The sequence below is a fragment of the Apteryx mantelli genome, chromosome 3 (assembly GCF_036417845.1).
Source record: "Apteryx mantelli isolate bAptMan1 chromosome 3, bAptMan1.hap1, whole genome shotgun sequence".
In the NCBI taxonomy this organism is placed as follows: domain Eukaryota; kingdom Metazoa; phylum Chordata; class Aves; order Apterygiformes; family Apterygidae; genus Apteryx; species Apteryx mantelli.
The window spans coordinates 64,948,188-64,970,635 of NC_089980.1; the positions used below are offsets into that span (position 1 = coordinate 64,948,188).

Consider the following 22,448-nt stretch of genomic DNA (forward strand, 5'->3'; position numbering starts at 1 on the left):
TTGATGTTCTGCTGTTGTGGTAGGAGCAAAGGGCTTTTATTCTTGGTTCATCACATGTTCTTGATGAAAGGCTCTTCTGATCGTGGAGTTGACAACTAATAAGAAGAAAACAACTTACTCCGGTCTTGGCACACTTGAAAACTCCTAGTGCAGGACTTCTCATCAGATGTGGGAAATACTGTCTGGTGAAAGGTCCACACCTTTCTTCCTGACTATGCTGCCCAGTCAGACCCCTGAAGTGTGTGGGAGTCACTTCCCTTAGTGAATCAGGCCTGCTCATTAGCTCTGGGGAAACTTTCTTTGGCTCTGACCCTATCACAATACGGATAATTTTTCTGGCACTAGTTCACCATGTAGCCCCACCAGTCTGGTAAAATCCATCACCACTCAGTCATTGCAAAGTTGATCACTGACTCTATCCCTGTTAATTGATTGCTGTGCTCTACCCATGGCATGATGGGTGCTGCTGCTGGGCTTTCCGAGATTATCGCTAACATAGCTGGGCTCTGCAGTGTGACTGCGCTTCTGCATGCCAGCTACCTGCTTTGCCTTTCTGTTAGGAGCCAGGAGCTGGCTCCTTTCCAAGTGCACAGTCTCTTCCCAGTAGCAGCATTTTAAAGCACATACACTTCTCTCCTATTTTTTTAAATGATGGTGGCTGTTGATGGGTGACTAGGCAGCAGGTGTTGTGAACTGGATGGCCAAGCATATTAATATCATAAAGATTGTTGTTTCCTAGGAACCTTGCCATTACATTAGCCTTCTCCATTGTCATCCTTTTTTAGTTGGCATTGGTCTTCAGAACATGTAAGTGGTGGGACTGTGCCTGCAGCAATCTGCCAGCAGCATTTGATGCAACTCTTCTTGACTCGGAAGGTCAAAAGTGTCCAGGGGTCCAAATGTCATCCTCTGCTATGAAACAAGGAGGACCAAACTTCCTGCATGATCAGAGGTTTATGGCAAGATAGCTGTGCAGTGTCCTCAGGGAAGAAGCTGAATCCTGTTACAGCTTTTTAAGCTTCCTGCTTGGTTTCATTCAGAATTTCCTGACGGTCAAGGAGGCTTAGAACTTTAAACATGAGGAATTTTTGAAACAGTTGTAATTACAAAACATTTTAATGTATTTCTCACATGAAATACACTTTATTGTGCAAATGTTTCCCATTCTATATTTGCAATCAGGAAAGAAATAAAACAAATTTCTCAAATATGAATTGGTTTCTAAATAATAAAAAGTGCAACTTCTGAAAACTAGAATTTTTTTTAAGTCCATTTTTAAAGCAGTATTTTGCTTATTCTGGCTTAAGCTAAGCTTTGATAGCATTAACTCAGCAAATGTATTATAGATTGCTATTTTTAGGCTCAATCTTTTGGTACATGGCTGAATGTAAGAGATTATTTTACAGCATTAAAAACATATCAAAGTAGTCCATGGGATTTAAACAAAAAACAAACAAAAAAAACGAACAAAAAAACAACCAAAACATCCTGATCTATGACTTGCTGGAAACCCAAGCGTGTCTGCGCAGTCATTATGCCCTTACACACTTCCCTGCATTAAAATGAGCTTCATGGGAAATACCACATTTTAAGTCTCAGTAGCAGCATTCTTATTAGTTTTTCCTTGCAGCATATTTTTCCCCTTTCTATTTTAGGCTATTAACAGGATAGCTGGCATAGATATTCCTATGTTACTGTGCTTACTTTGAATATTTTGGTAAACCCGTGCAGAAGGAATCAGTGTTGTCATCCATTCAAGTTTACTAGAAAATACTGTCATCTCCATGCAGTAAATGGAGTACTATCATAATAGGACAGGAAAATCTGAATAGGCTAGGGTAAGCAGTGTTAGTTGTAAAGTAACTAAGCTCCTGTGATGAGCCTGAGCAGTCATACACAATATATTCCAAGTTCAACTAACTACATAAAGGAATAAAGAATCACAGTCAAATCCAAAGAATAATAAATAGAATTTTCCTTGATTCTGGTGCATGAGTGCAGGACATCTTGTCAACACAGATCTGCAACACTTGAAAAGCAAGCAAGGAAGCACATTTAAAAGAAAAAATGCAAATTTACCTAGATTTGTTCTGAGTGGTAGCAGTTGTATTTTAGTTGTATTTGCAGTAGTATAAAGTTGGTATTAGCATAATGTGTTCTTCTCTAGTACTAAGTCTTATAGAAACAGGGATAAAATTGCTTAACTAAATAGCTTTTGTATTCAAATCAAAGTATTTGTGTATTTCTGCATGTCTTGTCCCACAAGAAAATAGGATATGAAGAGTGGCCTCAGGTTTTTCTGAAATGGTATGCATATTATCAGCTGTAGGATTAAAATAAGTGTGTAGGAATTTGAAAGAAAAGGATTTTTTGTATATGGTATTTTATGAACTGAAACAGTTAAACCCCCCAATAGCAGGTGAACGATAAGATCAAAGCTTGAGTTTCTGTGGATCAATTTAGCTCTTAAACCATACATAGAGAATGTCTTTTAGAATTAATTTATCTGAAGAACCAAGAAATCACACTGATTTCTAGGGATATTGACAATCTATTTTAACAGTTTAAAAACAATTTAAAAATAAATATCTTTAAAAGACAGTGATCTGCTATTTTTAAGACATTTCTACAGGAGACTTGCATAAAAATGCTTTTAATTTTTTCCCATCACTTTTTCAGTTTCTCATTTGTGCAGTTTCTCATTTGTTCTTGTGCCTTACAATCCCCCAGTCTCACTCAGCTAACTGTTGCAGACATTGCAGAAATATGTTTCCCTCTGAAAATCAGAAATGTTCACCTTCTTTGCAGGCAGTATAGCAGTCATGCTTCCACAAGGGATAATGCTTCTGGAACAGCTGGTGAATGTGAGGCTTCCTGTGTGCACAGCCTGTCTCCACATAATACTCTAGGATGGTTAGTGTCTACATTTTTTGGTTAAGTTTTGACAGGACGGTCAATCTAATCATGCTGATTTTATTGCTAGAAAAAGTGAAAATTGATTAATTTTTTTCTGCAAAACATGCAACTGCCTCAGAAAAAAATTTGAAACCACCTTGTCATATAGCCCAGAACGCCTACCTTAACTTAGAATCAAAGTGAAAGGTATTAGGATTACTTTTAGTAAGAAACCTTTGGCTATAATAATTAGCTTTAAATCTTTAAATTTACTTTTTTATGGAGCATTCCATATACAAGTTACTTGTACAAATTCCCAGTGTTCAGGGTACGCTAGTAAACAGAAGTGTTTGGAATGCAAGTCATTTCAGGCCTGGGGCAGCCTGTGCAGACTGTTCTTCTTCAGGATGCAAACAACTTGTGCCCTGAGTATAGCAACAGTTCCCCATGGTAGCAGTGTGTAATCTTGTGATAAGAGTTTATTGTCTGTTCGGGGTCCAAGTGACCAGTGATATATGCCACAAAAAAATGTTGAGTACAGTTGAATAAATGCCCTGGCTGATCTAAGCATACTGCTGTGTTTGGGTGCCAAAAGGGTACCGTGTATTGGAAAAATATATTACTGTTAGGGTCTTTTTAGTGTCAGAGAACCTAGGTACAGCTTTGCAGCCTCGGTGGGTTCTGTCATATTTTTCTATCTTAAATGCTATGCTTTCTTTCAAATTCCAGCACAAACACTAACCATGGAAAAAATGTCCAAAGCTTTGCTCTTGAGCATTGGGATGATTTCTGTTTATCAGTTTTGTTTTGGTGGTTGAAGCTGTTGATACCTGCTAACTAACACTTAAAGTTACTGCATTTCTTTTCACTGTAACTGATTTGTTGTTATAAATATACTAGCCTGTTTTATACCTAGAGATTCTTCTACAGCTAATTACAGGTCTTTGATGTTGTTTCTCAGGCTTACAAAAAGTTTGGCGAATTGTATAATATCAAAGAATGGTGCTCTGTAGCAAAGTTTATCATACTTTGCCCAGAGAATTTTTAGTTGAATTATTTAAAAAATAAATAAAACATCCCTGGTATGCATTAAATAGTATTTAACTGCATCAGTAAATGTAACCAGATGCTCGATAAAACTAGGCAATAGACAGCCATAAAGCCAAAGGCCTCATTATTCTTTTTCAGTGTTCTTTCCACGCCATCAGGTTCCTCGCAGAAATTAAGTGACAGCAATCATCCTTGTTCTTTGTGCTCCATTTATCAGATCTTTTATGTTCATAAGCATTAATGCCACTTCAACAATAATGGGTAGTTGTATTTCTCTACTTCTTGACCTCATTTTTCAAGAAACAGAAAAACCTTGTTCAGTTCTGATAGATCTATGCTTCCTTCTATAGTTTGCTTTGTTATAGGTTCTTAAGGCCTGTTTCTACACAAACACATATCAAAAACTTTTCCATCTGCACTGTAGGAGCTGCTTACTGTTGTCAGGGTTAGACCCCCTATGGGAGAATATTAAAAACATGCTTTTCTTGCATTGTATTGCTAGCCATAATATAGACTTCTTAGTGAAGTGAGCTTTTTGAAATGGAACCTAAGATTATTTGGTTCTACTGTGGTAAATAAAAACAATTCTTCAAGATTAAATTATACAAAACTGCTTTTATAATCCCTGCTTTTATTTGCTAATAAAGACTTATCTTACAGACAGAATGAGCAATGCTATTTCAGTTCAAGTCTCTAGGTAATTTCATGGGAGATGTCTAGGTTTCTGAGCTATGTATGTATAGATGCAATTTTGCTATACCAAATCTGTCCTCTAACAAAATCTGTAGTGATTCCAGAGGGAAAAAGATAAAAATTTGACTAGGACAAATGTTAAACTTATAGTTGATCTGTAATTTGCAGATATCCTGATGAATACCTTTTTTCATTTGAAAAATTTTTACTGGAGACTCTGCAGTCGTATATAATAGTCATTTTCCTTTGCTTGTCATTGAATGTCCGGGTTCTCCTAATCACATTGCTGGAAGCTGTCTTGTTTTTTCTGTATAAATTTTGTTAAACGTGAAGATCTGGTCTATATATAATCAATTTAGGCAAAACTAGCTTAGACCTGTCCTCTGTGATTTACACTTCACCTGGTAATTTAGTGCTAGGTAGGGTTCCTTACTGCTCACACACCCAGGTTTCCTTGCAGAGGAGATCCCTGGGTACCTGAGGAGTTGGGGTGAGCCTAAGCCCTGTCCCAGCTTGCAGACAGGATCTCTACTGAGGGTATTCAAGGGATGGGATTGTGTTGTCCATCAGCATTCGTCTATTCAATTCCTGCTTTCAGTTTACCTAGGGTAATGTCTTTACAGTAAGTATTAAGCAAAACTACCTTCTCAGTAGAATCAAAGTTCAATATTGCTGGTGGATAATATTTTCTCATGCACCTTTTGGGCAATAGAAAAGTACTTTGGGTTCTCATTATTTATTGACACTTTCCTGTTATAACTAAAATTCCCTTGAACATCATCTAATGGATTGATAATGTTTTCATGTATAATAGAAATGCTGGAAACAAAAATGGCACCAAAGTCTTTTATACTTACTAGTTAATCTCTTTGCTGCTTTGTCTGAACTCTTCACTTCATTATTTAGCTTTCTCTGGCCTTAAGGCAGCAATTAAATTTCATTTAGTCGTCTTTAGCTGTTTCATGTGGCATGGCTAATCATTCCCTTCTTGATTTTATAAATCCAAAGTTGTTTCTCCATTTGTACAAAGATTTGATGGTAGCTTCCTGCAATTTTCTGTATCTCAGAACAACTGTTGCAGCATTAGATTTTAATAATTCCATCAAGTGGCTCTTTTTTATACAGACAGCATATTTCTCCCAATAATAAAAATTTTTGTGCCAAATGAGTGCTTGCAGTTATTCTCTCCATGCTACCTGTTTTTGAAAAGTACTTTACTACTGCATTCTGAGGAGGACTCTTTACCCCTTGAGCACATCGATACGGTCAAGACAGTAGAATGTCTGAAAGAAGAACTTTTGCACTGAAAACTAATCATATGTATATTAAGAGCAATATGTACATATGTATGTACGTATGTATGTACTTAGTACTTCCAGTCATTTCCTATTGCTGTCTATGGCTTCAAGGAAGCAGTAAGAATGAAACGATACTGAATTTCTATTGTTTTTTCTTTTCTTTCTTGCCTAGGCTATCCACTCTGTGGCTTGGCATCATGAAGGAAAACAGTTTATTTGCAGTCACTCAGATGGTACCTTGACCATATGGAATGTAAAATCTCCTGCCAAACCATTCCAGACAATCACTCCACATGGTAAGATGAAAACAGGTACCCACTGTGTTTGACAGCTCTTAAAACAGGCAGAAAATGGTATTTTACACTTATTTTAATAAAAACATTTTTTTTTTACAAAACCAGGTATTTAAAATCTACTTGTTCACTGCAAAAAAAAATATTTTAGCTCTGTTGTATCAACTTCTGATGGATTTCATTTAAAAAAAACCCCAAGCCATTATGAAATAAGAGAGTACAAACCAGTGCAGTGTTATCTAAATCTCTGAACTATATGATGGTTCTTCAAATTATGGCATTGTTCTTAATTTTAACTAATGCATATTTTGCAGGGCCTGCATTTTGCTTGACCTTACAGTCCCATTTGTTGCTTAAAATACCTATAAGCAAGTGTCTGTTTCATGTACAAATGTGTAGATTACCATATAAATTCTTGGAAAGGCTTGTAACAGAATAAGAGTAGCATCTGGTAAGATGTTCCCACTTCTCAGAAAAAATTGCATTAATTTTGGTCTAGGAAACTAGCATTACATGTTGTTCTTGCATGAAGTATGTTGCTGCTCTTCCAAAAAAAGAAAAAAAAAAGTCAGCTTTACCTGGTATGCATGTGTTTAGATCATGTGTGTCAGCAGTCCTCAGACTCTTAAGTGTGAGGATCATCTGTGGGCTACAGTTACAGTAAAAGATGCTCTAGTTAAGCCTTCCAGTTTATCTGTCTGAGCCTTCAGCAAGTCTCTGATTACTGCGCTGGCTATGGACCCTGTTGTCCAGAGTGGAAAGAGGAAGCAGTGGATATTTTATTGTCCTGTAGCAGTCAAAAAATAAAAACTGACTCTTACTAGGGTAGTAAGATTAGTTGGGCAAGACTAACTTTATTTTATTATGCTTTGGCCTCTTTTAATAATCACTTATATTTTGATCTTGGGCTGCAACTTAAATTTTCTGCAGAATTTTATAGTTGTATCAAATTTGATGAATGTACAGATGAAAAGGATATGTATTTACACCATACTCTTAACTTCTACTGTGTCCATAGGAAATTGAATCTGTAGAAGCTTTAGTTACTATATAGTGCACAGTAAAGGAAGAATTTGCTTCCAAATTCAAGTCTTGGCTCGTAAGGATGCCAGTCAGAATAAAACTCACTTTACTTGTAAGTTGAGCAATTTTAATTGCAGAACAGTAGACATGAGAGAGATTTTAAATCTCCCAGTGATACTTACAATGACTTTTTAGAGGAGGATTTTATTTTTAAAACAAATATTCTACAACACTTAGCACTTTCAGTTTTTGTTTTTTTTTTATGAGCTGGTAGTGTCAGCAGATCCTCAATGATATTATTTCAAGGCATACTCTGTATTTGTTAGAGGTGTGAAATATCTTTTTGTGTGAATGTTCTGTTTTGTAATTTGCATAGGGAATTTCATAATTTGTCTTCATGTTATGGAATTTTAAGTTTAATATAAGAAAATAATTTACTCTAGGAAAGCAGCTGAAGGATGGAAAGAAGCCAGAACCTTGCAAACCTATCCTTAAGGTGGAATATAAAACAGCGAGAGCTGGGTAAGACTTGTTTTGAATATGAAATTAACATGCAAACAATAAATACAGTACTCTGAGAATATCCTTTGTGTCTCCCAGTTGTTGGGGATATGTACCCTGATGGCACTGAGCTATGGTAAAACAGCAGAAATAATTTTGGTAGGTCGCAGGTATTGTTGAACAAGCTGCAAAAACATATGTGAACAAGTTACTAAACACAAACCTTAACTTAGTTAAAGATACTGTTTGCTAATGCACTGTCTACATGCTTTTTCCATGCTACTAAAAATAACTTGGGTATGTTTTTGCCCAGTCTGCTGAGAATATTGATTATTAAAGAAAAAAAGCCTGACAGCACAGAAGCTAAGTGTTTCAGAGACCTGAAAAACTGAACTTCAACAAATAATGGCCTGATGCAAATATTCTAAATTCTGAACACATGTTGCAGCCCCAAAAATGTTACTGACAGAAGATTTTCTGGTGGAACACAGTTATCTGTGCAGTGAATTGTGCCTAATTATGCCCATTGAGAATGTAACAAAGCTGTAATTGCAACAAGAGGCTCTGATGGAATTGCTGTATCTCAAGTAGCATGTTTTGTTACCAAGACTGCAATTAGGCTTGCAAGATTTCATGTGCTCTATGGAATTTTTTTTTTATGGTTCTAAAATACTTTAAAGCGGTTGGATAAAAGGTGCAATATAAAGATAAAGTATACATGGTGACCTGTTCAGCTGTTTGCAGACGTTGAATTTTTCTGGACTTATTTTGTTTATTTTCTTTAACTTTTTTGGCTTTATGTATTGGTTTACTTTCCAGGCATTCAAATCTGTAGAAGATTGCTACTTAATTGATGTAATATAGGCTTCTACTATATATGACTATACCCATACGGGTAATTTCAATAGCTGTATTTTGTTTACTAAAGTGAGGTAAATAGAAATTTAAGACTGTGGCTAGTTTCCAGATATTTTAATATCTAGTATCAGTTGGAAAATCATATTTTACTTGCAGCAATCTACATCTGTCCACATTTCTTTTCAGCAGTGGTTATTCAATGTTTTTAACCAACAGGATATTTCAAGAGCAGAGAACTCAACTGAAATGTCAAAAGCTGGCCTAAATAAAAGTAGAGATAACGGAAAGGTAGCCTAAAAGGTAGCCTCAACTTTAGCAAGTTTCAGTTTACAATTTCTGCAGTCGAAAGCCCTCTGTTATGAACAGTCATTTTGAAGGAGAAGATTTTTTTGAAGCTTGCCTTATGTAATTATAATACTGTAATGTGAAAACTGAGTTTTCGTACAGTTTAGAAAGGAGTTTGTTCTAGTGCAATGTCTAAGAATATATATTTTGGCGGGGAGGGGGCCTACTGTCCTAGTATGGGCTTTTTTTGGTTATACTCATCACTTTCCAGTGTTCATACAAACTGACAGTTTTGATGTATTTCAATTTGATGTTTTCTCTTTATTTTTTTCATCTTCAGTGTACTTCTAAATTTATAATTGTTGTGATATTCTTCTTTAATAAGAAATATTAAATAACAGAATTTGCCCTGTGGTGTGGAAGCAGTGCACTGGAAATATCCACTCATTTATTGTTACATGTACTTCAGTTCATGCTTCTATTTTCAGTCCAGTAGTGCTGTCTTATTACAGAAGTTTTAAAGCAAAGATGAGTTACCTTTCAAAGCTTAAGATTTATATCATTTTCTCTTTACTACTTGAAATTGATTAGCTGTGGAAATGACACAATTTTGTGGTTTGTTTAACCTCTGTAGGGCAGCTGAGGTTATTTTAAAATGTGTATCCTGGACTAGGCCAAAGTTTTTTCTAGTCTACTCAAAGAATACAAGAAACAAAGCAAATAGTTTTGCTTTTGTCTGCTCTATGTGTCCTTCAAAAAAAAAAAAAAAAAATCATACAGCATGTTTAAAAGATATGCCATTTACTATAGTGCATATTTAAATTATTTAACCTAATTTCTTGTATTATGAAAAACAGCGTATAACCATTACCTCTTCACTTTTTCCATGCTCTATATAGAACTCTAACATCTTCCTACCATCTTTGCTTCCTTCTTTGCTCCTCTCTTATCTAGAGCAGCCCATGTTTGTGTTTTAGTATCTCCTCATGTGGAAACCATTTCACAGTGTATAGTCTTCCTTGTAATCATTTTCTTTACTGCTTCTAATTCTAATAAAGACCCTTTTTTGAGAAAAGGTGACAAGAACCGCATACAAGGAAATAACATAACTGATTGCAACCTGTAGTAGAAGCTACAGGCACTTTTTTTTTCTACTGTTGCAGCTTCTGTTAATCCCTTCTCACTTTTTTGCTTTATTCTCTGTACTATGAAGCTGGAGGGGAGAAAACGGGAGGACATGAGCTGTTTCCCAGTGTTTACAGACTTCCTATTTATCTTTTGAGTTTGTTTTTTAATCTGTTGCAGATAGCTTTGAAGACTTTACTGAAGCTAAAGTTGTGCTTGCCTTACAACTGTTGTATGTCTACAGCTTTATTTTCTGCGAGAATGTTATATCTGTAGAATGGTTTCTTTAGCCAGCCCTCCTGTATTGGGGCCAGGGGGTCAAAAAGGCAAGTTCTTGGTATAGCCCTTGTGCAAACTGGCATAATTATCCAATCCCAGGGCATAATGCTGTTGTTCTCCAACTATTTAAGGTCACCTAAAGCATTCTATTTCTCTGTGGAGCAGTGTTCCAAAAGTAGGTTTCCATCTGAACTCATGAATGGTTTTCATGTTTCCTTGTAAGCATACTTTTCTGTCTAAAGTGAATCCAAAGGAGGAGCACTTGAGCTTTCTGACACTGTTTTCCCACCCTTAGATTCAGTCCCTCAGTATTTACTCTAGCAATACCTTAAAAAAAAAAAAAGTGCCTAAGACGTTCCTCAACTTCTTCTGATATCATAATGTGATAGACATAGTGCATTCATTTTCAGAGCAATAATTTTCAGTAGTTGATGGTGGTTTTGGTCAAGTTGTACAGTTGAAGTGAATCTAGATTTTGGTACAACAACAGGCCTAGTATCTGATTTACCACCATGGTAAAACTACCCAATACTGTGGCTCTGTGCAATAGGAATTACAGCTCAAAGTCTCCCTGTAATTATAATCAAAGAGGGTATTCTGTCAGTAGCCAATGCAGCTGTCATTAGCAAGATTAATGTATATAATTGGGACCTAGAGGTTACAAGAGTAATAATGAGAAGGTCTCCAGATGCATCAAAGTTACTGATTTATTAATTTAGTTCAAATATTACAATTTTGTTGTGTGAGCTTGTCAGCTCAAAACACACTTCCCAGACTGAACTTACAATTTATCTCTGCTACTTTTTTTTTTAAGACTTCCAGTCCTAAACTAACTCTTCAAATCTTTGCCACCAATATTACTAGAGATTAACTTCTTATGACAATTTGCAGAAGTAGATACATGGTAGATTTGAATGAAGATCTTTCACCCATGGTTTGAAGGAAAAAAAAAAAAAGCCAGCTGGTACGAATGGCCTGCTCCCTCACATCCAAATTGCCAGAGACTGACTCAGGTTTATCCATTTTCTTCTAAAATTGAGCAGAGGCATCCTCCAGGATTTTAAGCCTCTGATCTGTGTTGTATTAAGTTTTCTTACACTAATCTTTCACTGCAAGATTTAATCTTTTTTCTGAAAATAGTTATCTTTTCAAAGAAACATTTTCCCCCTTTTTAGTAATTCTTTTGCGGTGTTCCACAGTGATTTTACAGATTTAACTGATGTGCAAATTGATACAAAGAGATTGCTTCAATACCTACTGAAGTGGAACCACTTCAAAGAGGAATCTCTTGTATATCAGCAGCTACTACAAATGCTATATAGAAGTCCTTCAAGGAACTGTTGAGCACTATTTCCTGTTAAATGTTTTCCATGGTTTCCAGCAGGCAGAAATGTAACTACAAAGTTGGGTCAAAATCATGTATTATGCAAGGTACAAAGATTTTTAGATTTTTTTTTTAATCATGCATTTCTACTAAAAAAATGATGTGCAGTAACCTTTTAATATATATCACAATTACAAGGCAACTTTTTCATTTAAGTATTTAGTTAGAAAACACAGAACTCGTGTTGTAGTACATCCATGGTTTCATGCAAATATGAAAAAAGTTCATATACAAACCTGTGTTACTCTTTCTGGCTGACTACACACAACTTTAGTCTTTGACTCATCTGTGAAAAATCTGTGTGATAGATCCCTGTAATCTATTTGTAGTTCTTCCATTCTTTGCTTCATAAGGATGCAGACTCTGGCAAGCTGCCAAAAGCGACCTTATTACCTTGAGAAATTAAACTAGCAGAAATAGCAGAAACCAGTATACAGTTTCACTGTGATATATAATGCTTTGAAACTGAAATTTGTAATTTTGTTACTGTCAGTTGATCCTGGTGAATCTCTGAGTTTAGTAATTAATGCAAAATTGTCAGTACTTTCTTAACTGATTTTGTGAAGGCAAAAAAATACCCCAGGATAATGAGATACTGCATTTGAAATACTTGATTGATATTCTGAAATGATTGTGTTAAGTCTTGAATCAGAGAGGTTTCTGAAGGATCAGGCAGACTGTGGAATAACTATAGACACCAAGAGTTAGCCCATCTGCTTTACCTTCAATACCACAAGCAAAGAGCAAGTTTTCAGCTAGGCTTTTAATTCATAAGGGACAGCATGTGCATAAACAAAGCCCTTCATGCACAGTTCTCCTCAAGAAGAAAGATGTACCTAATCTGTCTTGTGTGTTTCAAACACTAACCTAGTGAAAACTATTTAGACATTATGGGAAAGATGGTATTATGGGAACACACACAAACGCATAAGACATCTCTTCAGACTTATATTTGCTATGTATCAGGATTTTCCTAAAATTTTCTTCAACTACTGTCATATTAGCTGCTTTCATTTAAGGCAGATGCAGACAAAGTGTAGGATTCATATCATCCTAGGGTGGGCATAAAAGTAGGTCAGAGGAATTGTACCCTCTGTCTTTCTCCAGAAATACTACCCGGAATTTGAGGCAGTAGTTGTCAATAGTGGGTGAAATTTCTGGATCAGGTGTATATTCATAAACAGTCAATCAACTCTTTAAAAGGTATTGTGCCCTAATTTAAACAACCACAGTATTAATATGAATGGTGTCTTGATACTCAGTAAGGAAAGAATAAAATGCCTATTAAAACTGATATATTCATCTTTGATCTTATTTTTCATTAAATGAGATATTAAACTGTATATTATGTGCATATTAGAGAAAATATGAATATATTTTGTAGTATGTTTCTGTAAGGATTTAAACTTTCTCAAAACTAGAGGAAATGTTTTTGCTTTGCTCAACTCAGTCATTTAATTATCAGTAGAGATTTGGTCTACAAGATAGAAGTAGGGCCTTGAATTTTGTGTACAATGGTACAGGAAGAAAAGATAAAGTGTCTAGACTAAGTGTATAATGAGAGAAGTGTGGGCATTTATTTATGCCTTTACTTCTTAAAGTTATGTCTTTGAAGTATATCAAGCAACTGGTTGTTTCCCCAAAACAATCATGTTATAGTGACTGCAAAGTTACTGTGCAGTATTTGCAAAATTGTTCGTACTTCAGACTTTAGGATAATTATATGCAAAAAATAAAATTCATGGCACTACTTCTTCCTGGTCCTACTGGAATATTTTATATTGTGGAGGCAGGTGTCTGTTGGCAATTCTGAATCTGCTGTTCAGTAGGAAAAAAAAAGATTCTAATGCTTAACAAAAAAAAAAAATCATCTTGGCAAAGAGTTGCTAAGTTTAATTAAATAAGCCCAATGGAACAAAAGGTCTGGAGGAGGAGTCTGAAAATCTGTGGCTCAAGTTGTAATCTTCTAACTCGGTTTAAGTTTTGAAATTTGAATTGCTGCATGGAGAGCTGTTTTGCATTATGCTTAATATATCTCATTGAACTTTATTACAGGATTACAAAAACTGACCAGTCTCCTCTTTTTATGCATTACCTTGGTTTGATCCTAAATTCCTCTGCTTTATTCCAGGGAGCCTTTCATCATTCTCTCAGGAGGTTTGTCATACGACACTGTAGGAAGAAGGCCCTGTTTAACAGTTATGCATGGGAAAAGTACTGCTGTGCTAGAAATGGATTATTCTATTGTTGATTTTCTAACCCTCTGTGAAACGCCATATCCTAATGGTAGGCTCTGGAAAGATTTTTCTCAATACTTCTTACCTTTTCTCTCTGAACTTTAATCCCATCAGAATATTCTTTACTCTTGCCTTTCTTCTTTATCTCTGTGGCTCAAACTACAGCAGCAACATCTGTTATCTCTATTGTCTGTGGTCTGTTTTGCTTCCCAAAGCATCATAATAGAATAGTTTATTATGAAACCTATTTTGCTTCTAGAAGAATGATGATTCCAAGTTGCATGGATTTTCCTTTCTTTAACCCCAAAATCCTACACAGACAGAAAGTAACATTACAATTTTACGCTATACTATTTGCAGATGTGTTCATCAATATTTATTAGAACACATAAGACCTTTCCAGTTGGTACTAAATCATGATTAGCATTTGTGTAGTGCTCTTAACTTTTAGTGACTTTATTAATCATAACAATATTCACATGAATTTCTTAACTAACTTGTAATCTCTTTTCTACAGAGGGAGAACTTTTATCATAGATTAAGTAGTTGTCCCAGTTTAGTAGTATTATATTTATGATGATTCCAATGCTGCTAGTTCATTTGCTGTCATCTTCAGAGTATATACAGCTGCTTACCTCAGAATCTGAGGTCTGTATGATGGAGGGCAAGCAAAACTTTGGAAACTGCCTTTCATTTTTCTTATTTTAGTGTTAGGTGAGCTGACTTTCAATCCTTTTTTGTAAGCAATTAGTTTCATTATTGCTGCTAAACCCCACAGTGAATTTGAGGAAAAGCAGTTGGGGGTGGGGAGATGTTATTGTTCAGTAACTGTCTCTTTGTCAAAAATCCTGTTTATGCAAGTCCTTCTGCATGTTCCTTTTTCTGTTATTTTATCTGCCTAAGGTTTTCTAGCTGAATCGGAAAGGAGTTGGGAATATTGAGCTAAAGGGAGAGTGTGGCTTTTACAAACTTGAAGCATTCAGGGGGACAAGTGTATGAAATACCTTCAGAGACTGTATAGTCATTTAAATAGCTTTTCTGTCCTTGACCAACTGCAATGACTGATCATATGCCAGAGGTTTTGTGTGCAAAGAACTACATTTACAGATAGGTAACCTCTTCTTCTTGTTTTTAGACTTTCAGGAACCGTATGCTGTAGTTGTCCTTCTAGAAAAGGACTTAGTACTGATTGACCTTGCACAAAATGGGTAAGAATCTTGGGTCGTCTTTTTAATGGCTGGCTGCAGTGTTCCGCTCATCTTGCTGCACTTCAGCTTTTTAATCCACCACACTACTTTCTTGCCCAGAACATAAAATTTTGAATAGTAGATATAAAGTTTCCTGAGTAAAACTGTGTACCTTTATAGGTCATCTTTTCATGAGTTAATAGGTAGTAACTAAGTAGAACGTTAAGTGACTTTTCTGTGCTTAATTGACCAACAGAAATAACTAATATATCACTAATGATTTTTAATTATGACGGTTGATTTTAAATTTGGCTCCTTTGTGCTACCATTGTAATTTTTCTTAAGGTAAACTTTCCTGTGTTTGCATAAACAAAAATTAAAATGAGAAGCCTGTCAGAAGTATATCTCTTCCTTAGCAATGCAGGACTGTTTCCCACAAGAGTGGTTGTTCACCTGTACATTTTATTTCTAGGTGACAGAGATAAAATGTATTACAATAGTGAAGTGTCTCACAATCTAAGCAATAAAATTTGTGGCTAGCCATCATTCAGTTCTGGATTCTCTTAGTATATCAGAAGGCCTTCTTAATGATCTTAACAAAATTTAACTGTTAATTCCAAATCTGAGCTGTGAACTGAAGCTTCATCCCTCTCTACATCAAATATTTTAGGTGTGAGTACATCTGTGACAAAAATCACAGAGGTACTTACAACAAATTGACAAACAGCAGCAAACAGGAAAGGTAGATGGAACTGGCTTGGTACAAATTATGGAGAGAGTGAAAGTTTTAAAGACAATGAGGAAAAAACCTAATATGTTGGGGGGTTAAGTTGTCCTTATGGAGGAGATAATAAATATTAGAAGTACAGAATAGAAGTTGAATTGAATGGCATAGATTCCTTTCTAGTGTATCATAGTTTTATCTATTTGTTTTAGTTTGTATCTACTTACTCTTGTCCTAGTAATACTTACTTAATAACAAAGTACTGAATCTTCTATTTGATGTAGACTTCGACATCTCCAAACTTTTTAGAGATGTGGGTATATCTGAGAGTATTTTATGGTTTGTTTTTGTGTTTAAAGGGAGATAACTTTTTCAAATATTTTTATACATTATTCCTTACTCTAAGAGACTTCCCAAGTAAGACTTTTTTTATCTTCAGTCTTCTAGGCTCAGTTTATCGTGTAGTTTCTCCTTCACATAATTTGTGGCAAAGCTAAACACTTTTCCTGTAGGAAACAGCATGATAAAATTAATGTGATATGTAGTGGGGCTTATGATCTGATAATTTGCTACATGGGATCTTCTTCTGAGAAAGAATCTTAGAGTTTATTCTGTGTTATAAGGGTACCTCAGCTGACAAAATGCTACACAGAATTTTCAGGAAGGAGCAAGGCTAAACAGCTATAGATCAACCAGTTCAATCTGGCTGACAACATTGTTGATCATCACATAAATATTTGCTAATTTTACTGCTAAATAAGAAAGCTTGTACTCATATTGCTTCGAAGTAACTCAGTACTGATGCAGTAACCATCATACAAAAACAGATTAGAATGATAATGTTTATTCCCCCATTTACTACTATGGTAAGAGATTGCTCATAAATAGTGTCCTGTTATTTACACATCACAGCTAAAACTTGCCCCATACCTCTTGCGTCCCTTATTGCTTTTCCCGTGGAACAGCCCATATATTCTAGTTGAAGGTAATCAGAAGTTCTGGATCGCACAATTTTTTTTTGTATCAGCAGTTTTGAAACCATTATAGGCAATAGCAATTAACTATTAATGGATTAGTAGGCGAGAAACCTGACAGGGAAGATCTTTGTGATATTCCTGATTAGAAGTCATAAATTGTCAGTAAAGAAAAAAAATCTTTGTGAAGAACATCCATCTATGGCAAAACAATAACATGTTAATATGTTTCCCCAAAGTCTGTGGTGATACCTTAGATAACAAAGGTCCTATCAAGTTTGGAAGAAGCTCAAATTTCATCCTAATATGTGAGATTAGTTTAGTTCACAACCTTAATGGGAAGGGCAGTTACTGAGGGATTTCATTTAGATTTTCCTGAGGTTAGATGTCTGTATGTTGTATCCAAAATTGTTCCTAAAATACCAGTGGCGTTAAACATCCAACATTCATATGCCCTTCTCAGGAGAGCAAGACAAATCTTATGGGTCTGAAATAAATAGGTCTGTGCAAAGCTTTCTTTGTAAGTGAAACAGTTTCCAAAGCCTGAAATTTATAGTTAAGGCTTATTGCATTTCATGTGAAAAAAATCTTCAGCAATTATGTTTTTGGAAAACTGATAATGGTCTTTTGTTGTAATTTGCTTGCGAAGTATTAACTGTGTTTGGCACCTGGAAAAAGCAACAAATTGAATATATTAATGCTTCATGTTTCTGTTATCTTTCTCTCTTGCCCAACTTTCCCATGCTTGCATTTGGATTTATCATAGTTTGTTAAAATAAAGCCAGTTTTTCATTCAAATTTTAGAAGGTGGTTTTTAGCTTTCTGGATAGCTCTGTATAAAAATATGATTGGTGTGCAGAATGTTTTCATCCGTTGTTGCATATTTTTCCTTTAGATAGGTTAATTGAGAAGCCATGCCGCCCCCTCCCTTCCCCCCCCCCCCCAAAAAAAAGAAAAAGACAGTATGCATTTTTCTGGAGATAAATATTCTCTGAACACAGATATATACATCTTATACCTCTTGATTACTATTGACTTCTTTCTCATTCAGGCTCTGTCACTTTTCTGATAGAGGTGGTGGGCGAAGTGTATGTGTGCTTCTGTTTGCTTCTAATTGGTAGCTGAGAGTTGCTGTCTCTAACTGTCAGAAAGTGATATTGGAGTTGCAAGTGGGTTGTGAAACACAGTCTTCCTATCTTCCCCCTGGAAGAATAGACCTAAAAGTTAGAAACAAATTCACAGCTGCAGAATATTACAGTTGGGACTGGATAACTTCAGTTCTTCTACACATCTTTAAAATAGTAAGCTTTAAAAAGTTAAATTAAAAAAGATGGGAAATACCAATGTTCCAAACATATTCTAGAAACAGTACAAATTTCAGGTTCCAGGTAGACATTTACAGTATCTTGGTAGTGTACTTGAAAAGCAGTAAAGTTACACAGTATATTCATGACCTAATTTTATATGCATTTATTTTCCTTTGTACAAAATGTAAACTTACAGGCTTCAGTGTTTCATTTGTGTTCTGCATTTAAAAACAACTGCTTTTCCTAGATTAACAGTCTTCCCCTTTCCTCCATTAAAGGTACCCTATATTTGAGAATCCCTATCCTTTGACTATACATGAATCTCCAGTTACCTGTTGTGAATATTTTGCGGATTGTCCTGTGGACCTCATACCTGCACTCTATTCAGTTGGGGCTCGACAGAAACGTCAAGGTTACAGTAAAAAGGTACAACATCTACTACATACATATGTATTTGAAAATATTAAAAATTAACTACTATAAAAAAATTTAAGCATGACCATACTAAAATTAAAGCTCCACCTGACTTGTTATGCTGTCTTTGGCAGTGGCTAATAGAAGATTCCTAGAGAGGACAGAGCATAACGCAAGTGTATAGTCATGCTTCCCTGATGCGCTTGCATCAGTTGCCAGATTACTGCAAACTAGGGGTCTTTGGGGGACAGGGGTATTGTTCATAGCCTGTGTTGGTTTTTTTTTTTTTCTTCAGTGGATTTGCCTAATTACTTCTTGAACTCATGTGAAATACTGGCATCTGTAATGTATCTGTAATTGCATCTGTAATTGTAGCAGTAATTTCAATGGTTTAACTGTGCACAGTATGATATTTTATTCCTCAGTCTATTTGTTATTATTCTAGGAATGGCCTATCAGTGGAGGCAACTGGGGTTTGATTACTCAGAGCTATCCAGAGATAATTATTACAGGGTAAGTGACACAATAGTGTTGTAACTTCATTAGTTGACTAAGAAGAAGGGAGAGCATTTTGTTCCTTTTCTATAAAACAATGCTCTAGAAGGGTGGTATGAATGGTTCAAGAAATTATGTTGGCTAAACAAGTCATTTGCATGATATTTTTGAGGAGTTAGAAAGTAAAGCAAAATGCAGAAGAGAAGGTAGGGAAGCAGCATAATAGCAGTGGTCTTACAGGGTTTATTATTCCAAAGTGGTATTGTGATTGTATCTGTTTGCTGCCAGTACATTCTGGAAACTTTTCCTTTATTCTTTAACTTTTGGGGAATATCTGAGCTGTGTTTAAAGCATACAAAGTTCGTGAAATAGTTATTGAATTCAGTTCTCAAAGGGAAACCAAGTTTTTTTATTTAAAAAAGGGCAACCAAATGCTTAAATTGGTTCATTTTGATCTTTTTGAGACATATCCTTCTTACTCCACTGTAAAGAGTAAAATTAAAATTTAATGGATAAAGTCCATGCAGTGCATAACTGAAAGGGAGACCACTGCTAAAGCTTTCTTAGAACAACCCATTAGCCCTAATGAGGATTGGTGGTTAGTTTATAGTAGGCATAGCAGAGATTTTGAGAGACAATCTTGAAAAATTTAGTCCTCTATCAATTTCAAAGCTAAAAAAAACAAATTAGGTGATCTGTTCACACTGAAACATAGTTAATTTGTTTATCTCCTTTAAAAGTGTCAGTCCAATTAAGGACAGCCTTTAAGAAACAGCATGTAATAAGATCTATTAAACTGTTTATCAGAAATGCAGGTAACTCAAAAGAGTTTTTAAAATGGTAAATTAGTACAATGGAATTTCAGTGATTTACTTCCATATGTGTTTTTTTGTTGTTGTTTTTTAAGCCCTTCTGTCTAAAATGAAATGAGGCATGTTTTATAAAATATTAGCATCCAATAAATAGTTGCAATACAGTGTTAGATATATATTTTTAATCAGTTAGTAACAAAGAGGTCTAACTCTCCAACTAACTGTTTTACCATCTTATTAATTTTTTAATATTTCATAGGCATGCTGATGGGTCAATCAAGTTTTGGGATGCCTCTGCAAGTAAGTGTTTTCAGTAGAGAATTTTTTTATTCAGTAGGAGTTTTCTAAACTTACTGATTTCTCTAATGGAATGTAATTACTAACTAGTCATTCTCATATTTCCCACTTCATTTACAGTCAGTATCATATAGGAATCTTTGATTTAAAATTAAATAAAATTAACATTATGTGTTTGTTAAATGTTTGGCTTATTTTTACCACCTCAGTGAAAATGCAGTAGTGATTCAAGGGCCAGCTAGAAGGGAAGTATTTTAGAATTTTCAGAAGCACTTTATTCAGCATACAGATGTATGACAGGCAAATACATTTATTTTTAGTACAACTATTTCAGTGAGTTATTTCCATATTATTGCTGTCTAAAACAAAAGTGAGGCATGCATAAAATACAAGCTCCCAATACATTATATTATCAAAAAATGAGAATCAAAACCAATAATTTCAGCCAGTACAACAACATAGGCGTTTATAAAGACAGGAGAACAGTAAAATAAAGACAATTTTTTTTCCTCTGGAGGACCACTGAATAAGGTTGAAGAGTCCAATACTGTTTTACATTTCTCTCCAGTTAAAGGGTCACTTGCATATAATGATCTGCACAGCCAACAGCTGAGAAATGCAGTAAGATTTCAAACTAGAATGTACACATCAGTTGGATAAGTTGTATGTTTTAAATCATCTAGTTCTGATTAAACTTACCCTTAGTGCTTAAAACCTGACTGGAGCAATCTTGGAATCATTAAGAGTTTTCTTTAAAAACTTCTGGAAAACTGGTGAGCTTCCAAAAAGCTGAGGGGTCTGTGGGAGTGGGAGGGAACAGATGCAATGTATATGTTTAAAAACAGGGAGGAGGAGTATTTGGAGTGTTAGAGATCTTAGTTTCACTTTGGGATGAAGGTGGAACCTGGAATAAACAAACTGACTGTGTGTGCTTAAAAATAATACTCAGCATAGATCTGTCAAGAACAAAACCTATTAAAGCTATTTAATTTCCTCCTAAAACTGGTTAATAGGCCTGACAGGGGAGAAACTGTAGGTATCCTGTATCTTGACTTTAAACCTTTTAAATTTCTCTACCCAGTGTAGTCTTATAGACAAGCTAGGGAAATGTGATTCAGATGAAACCACTGAAATATGGAGGGGGAGGAAGGATGTATTAAGCAGGTTTTCACAAGGATAGCATTTACAGGCATACCTTGCTTTATTGCGCTTTGCTTTATTGCGCTTCGCAGATATTGAATTCGCAGAATTGAAGGTCTGTGGCAACCCTGCTTTGAGCAAGTCTGTCAGCGCCATTTTTCCAACAGCATGTGCTCACTTTGTTTCTCTGTGTCACATTTTGGTAATTCTCACAAAATTTCAAACTTTTTCATTATTATTATATCTGTTATGGTGGTCTGTGATCAGTGATCTTGGATGTTACTATTGTAATTGTTTTGGGGCGTCATGAACCGCTCCCAGATAAGATGGTGAACTTAATCGATAAATGTTGTGTGTGTTCTGACTGCTCCACCAACCGGCCGTTCCCCCGTCTCTCTCCCTCTCCTCGGGCCTCCCTATTCCCTGAGACACAACAATATTGACATTAGGGCAATTAATAACCCTACAATGGCCTCTAAGTGTTCAAGGGAAAGGAAGAGTCGCACGTCTCTCGCTTGGAATCAAAAGCTAGAAATGATGAAGCTTAGTGAGGAAGGCACGTTGAAAGCTGAGACAGGCCGAAAGCTCGGCCTCTTGCGCCAAACAGTTTGCCAAGTTGTGAGTGCAAAGGAAAAGTTCCTGAAGGAAATTCAAAGTGCTACTCCAGGGAACGCATGAATGATAAAAAAGTGAAACAGCCTTCTTGCTGATATGGAGAAAGTTGTAGTGGTCTGGCTAGAAGATCAAACCAGCCACAACACTCCCTTAAGCCAAAGCCTCATCCAGAGCAAGGCCCGAACTCTCTTCAATTCTGTGAAGGCTGGGAGAGGTGAAGAAGCTGCAGAAGAAAAGTTTGAAGCTAGCAGAGGTTGGTTCATGAGGTTTAAGGAAAGAAGCCGTCTCCGTAACATAAAAGAGCAAGGTGAAGCAGCAAGTGCTGATGTAGAAGCTGCAGCAAGTTATCCAGAAGATCTAGCTAAGATACATGATGAAGGTGGCTACACTAAACTACAGCTTTTCAATGTAGACGAAACAGCCTTCTGTTAGAAGAAGATGCCATCTAGGACTTTCATAGCTAGAGAGGAGCAGTCAAGGCCTGGCTTCAAAGCTTCAAAGGACAGGCTGACAGCAAGAGAACTAGAATTAGAAGTGGAGCCTGAAGATGTGACTGAATTGC

At 35.7% G+C, this 22,448-nt stretch overlaps 1 protein-coding gene across 4 annotated transcripts in view; it reads left to right on the forward strand.

Moving 5' to 3' along the window:
• STXBP5 (syntaxin binding protein 5) overlaps positions 1-22,448 on the forward strand; it is a 129,193-nt gene that overhangs the window by 57,624 nt on the left and 49,121 nt on the right. For all 4 annotated transcript variants that reach the window (XR_010883737.1, XM_067293542.1, XM_013945418.2 and 1 more), the window contains exons 8-14: positions 6,109-6,232; positions 7,696-7,774; positions 13,816-13,970; positions 15,057-15,129; positions 18,392-18,539; positions 18,973-19,040; positions 20,094-20,134. Coding sequence is in view for 3 of the 4 variants with exons in the window: in XM_067293542.1 (XP_067149643.1) it covers positions 6,109-6,232; positions 7,696-7,774; positions 13,816-13,970; positions 15,057-15,129; positions 18,392-18,539; positions 18,973-19,040; positions 20,094-20,134 (688 nt within the window). In the remaining variant the exon portion in view is untranslated. The remainder of the gene's footprint in view (positions 1-6,108; positions 6,233-7,695; positions 7,775-13,815; positions 13,971-15,056; positions 15,130-18,391; positions 18,540-18,972; positions 19,041-20,093; positions 20,135-22,448) is intronic.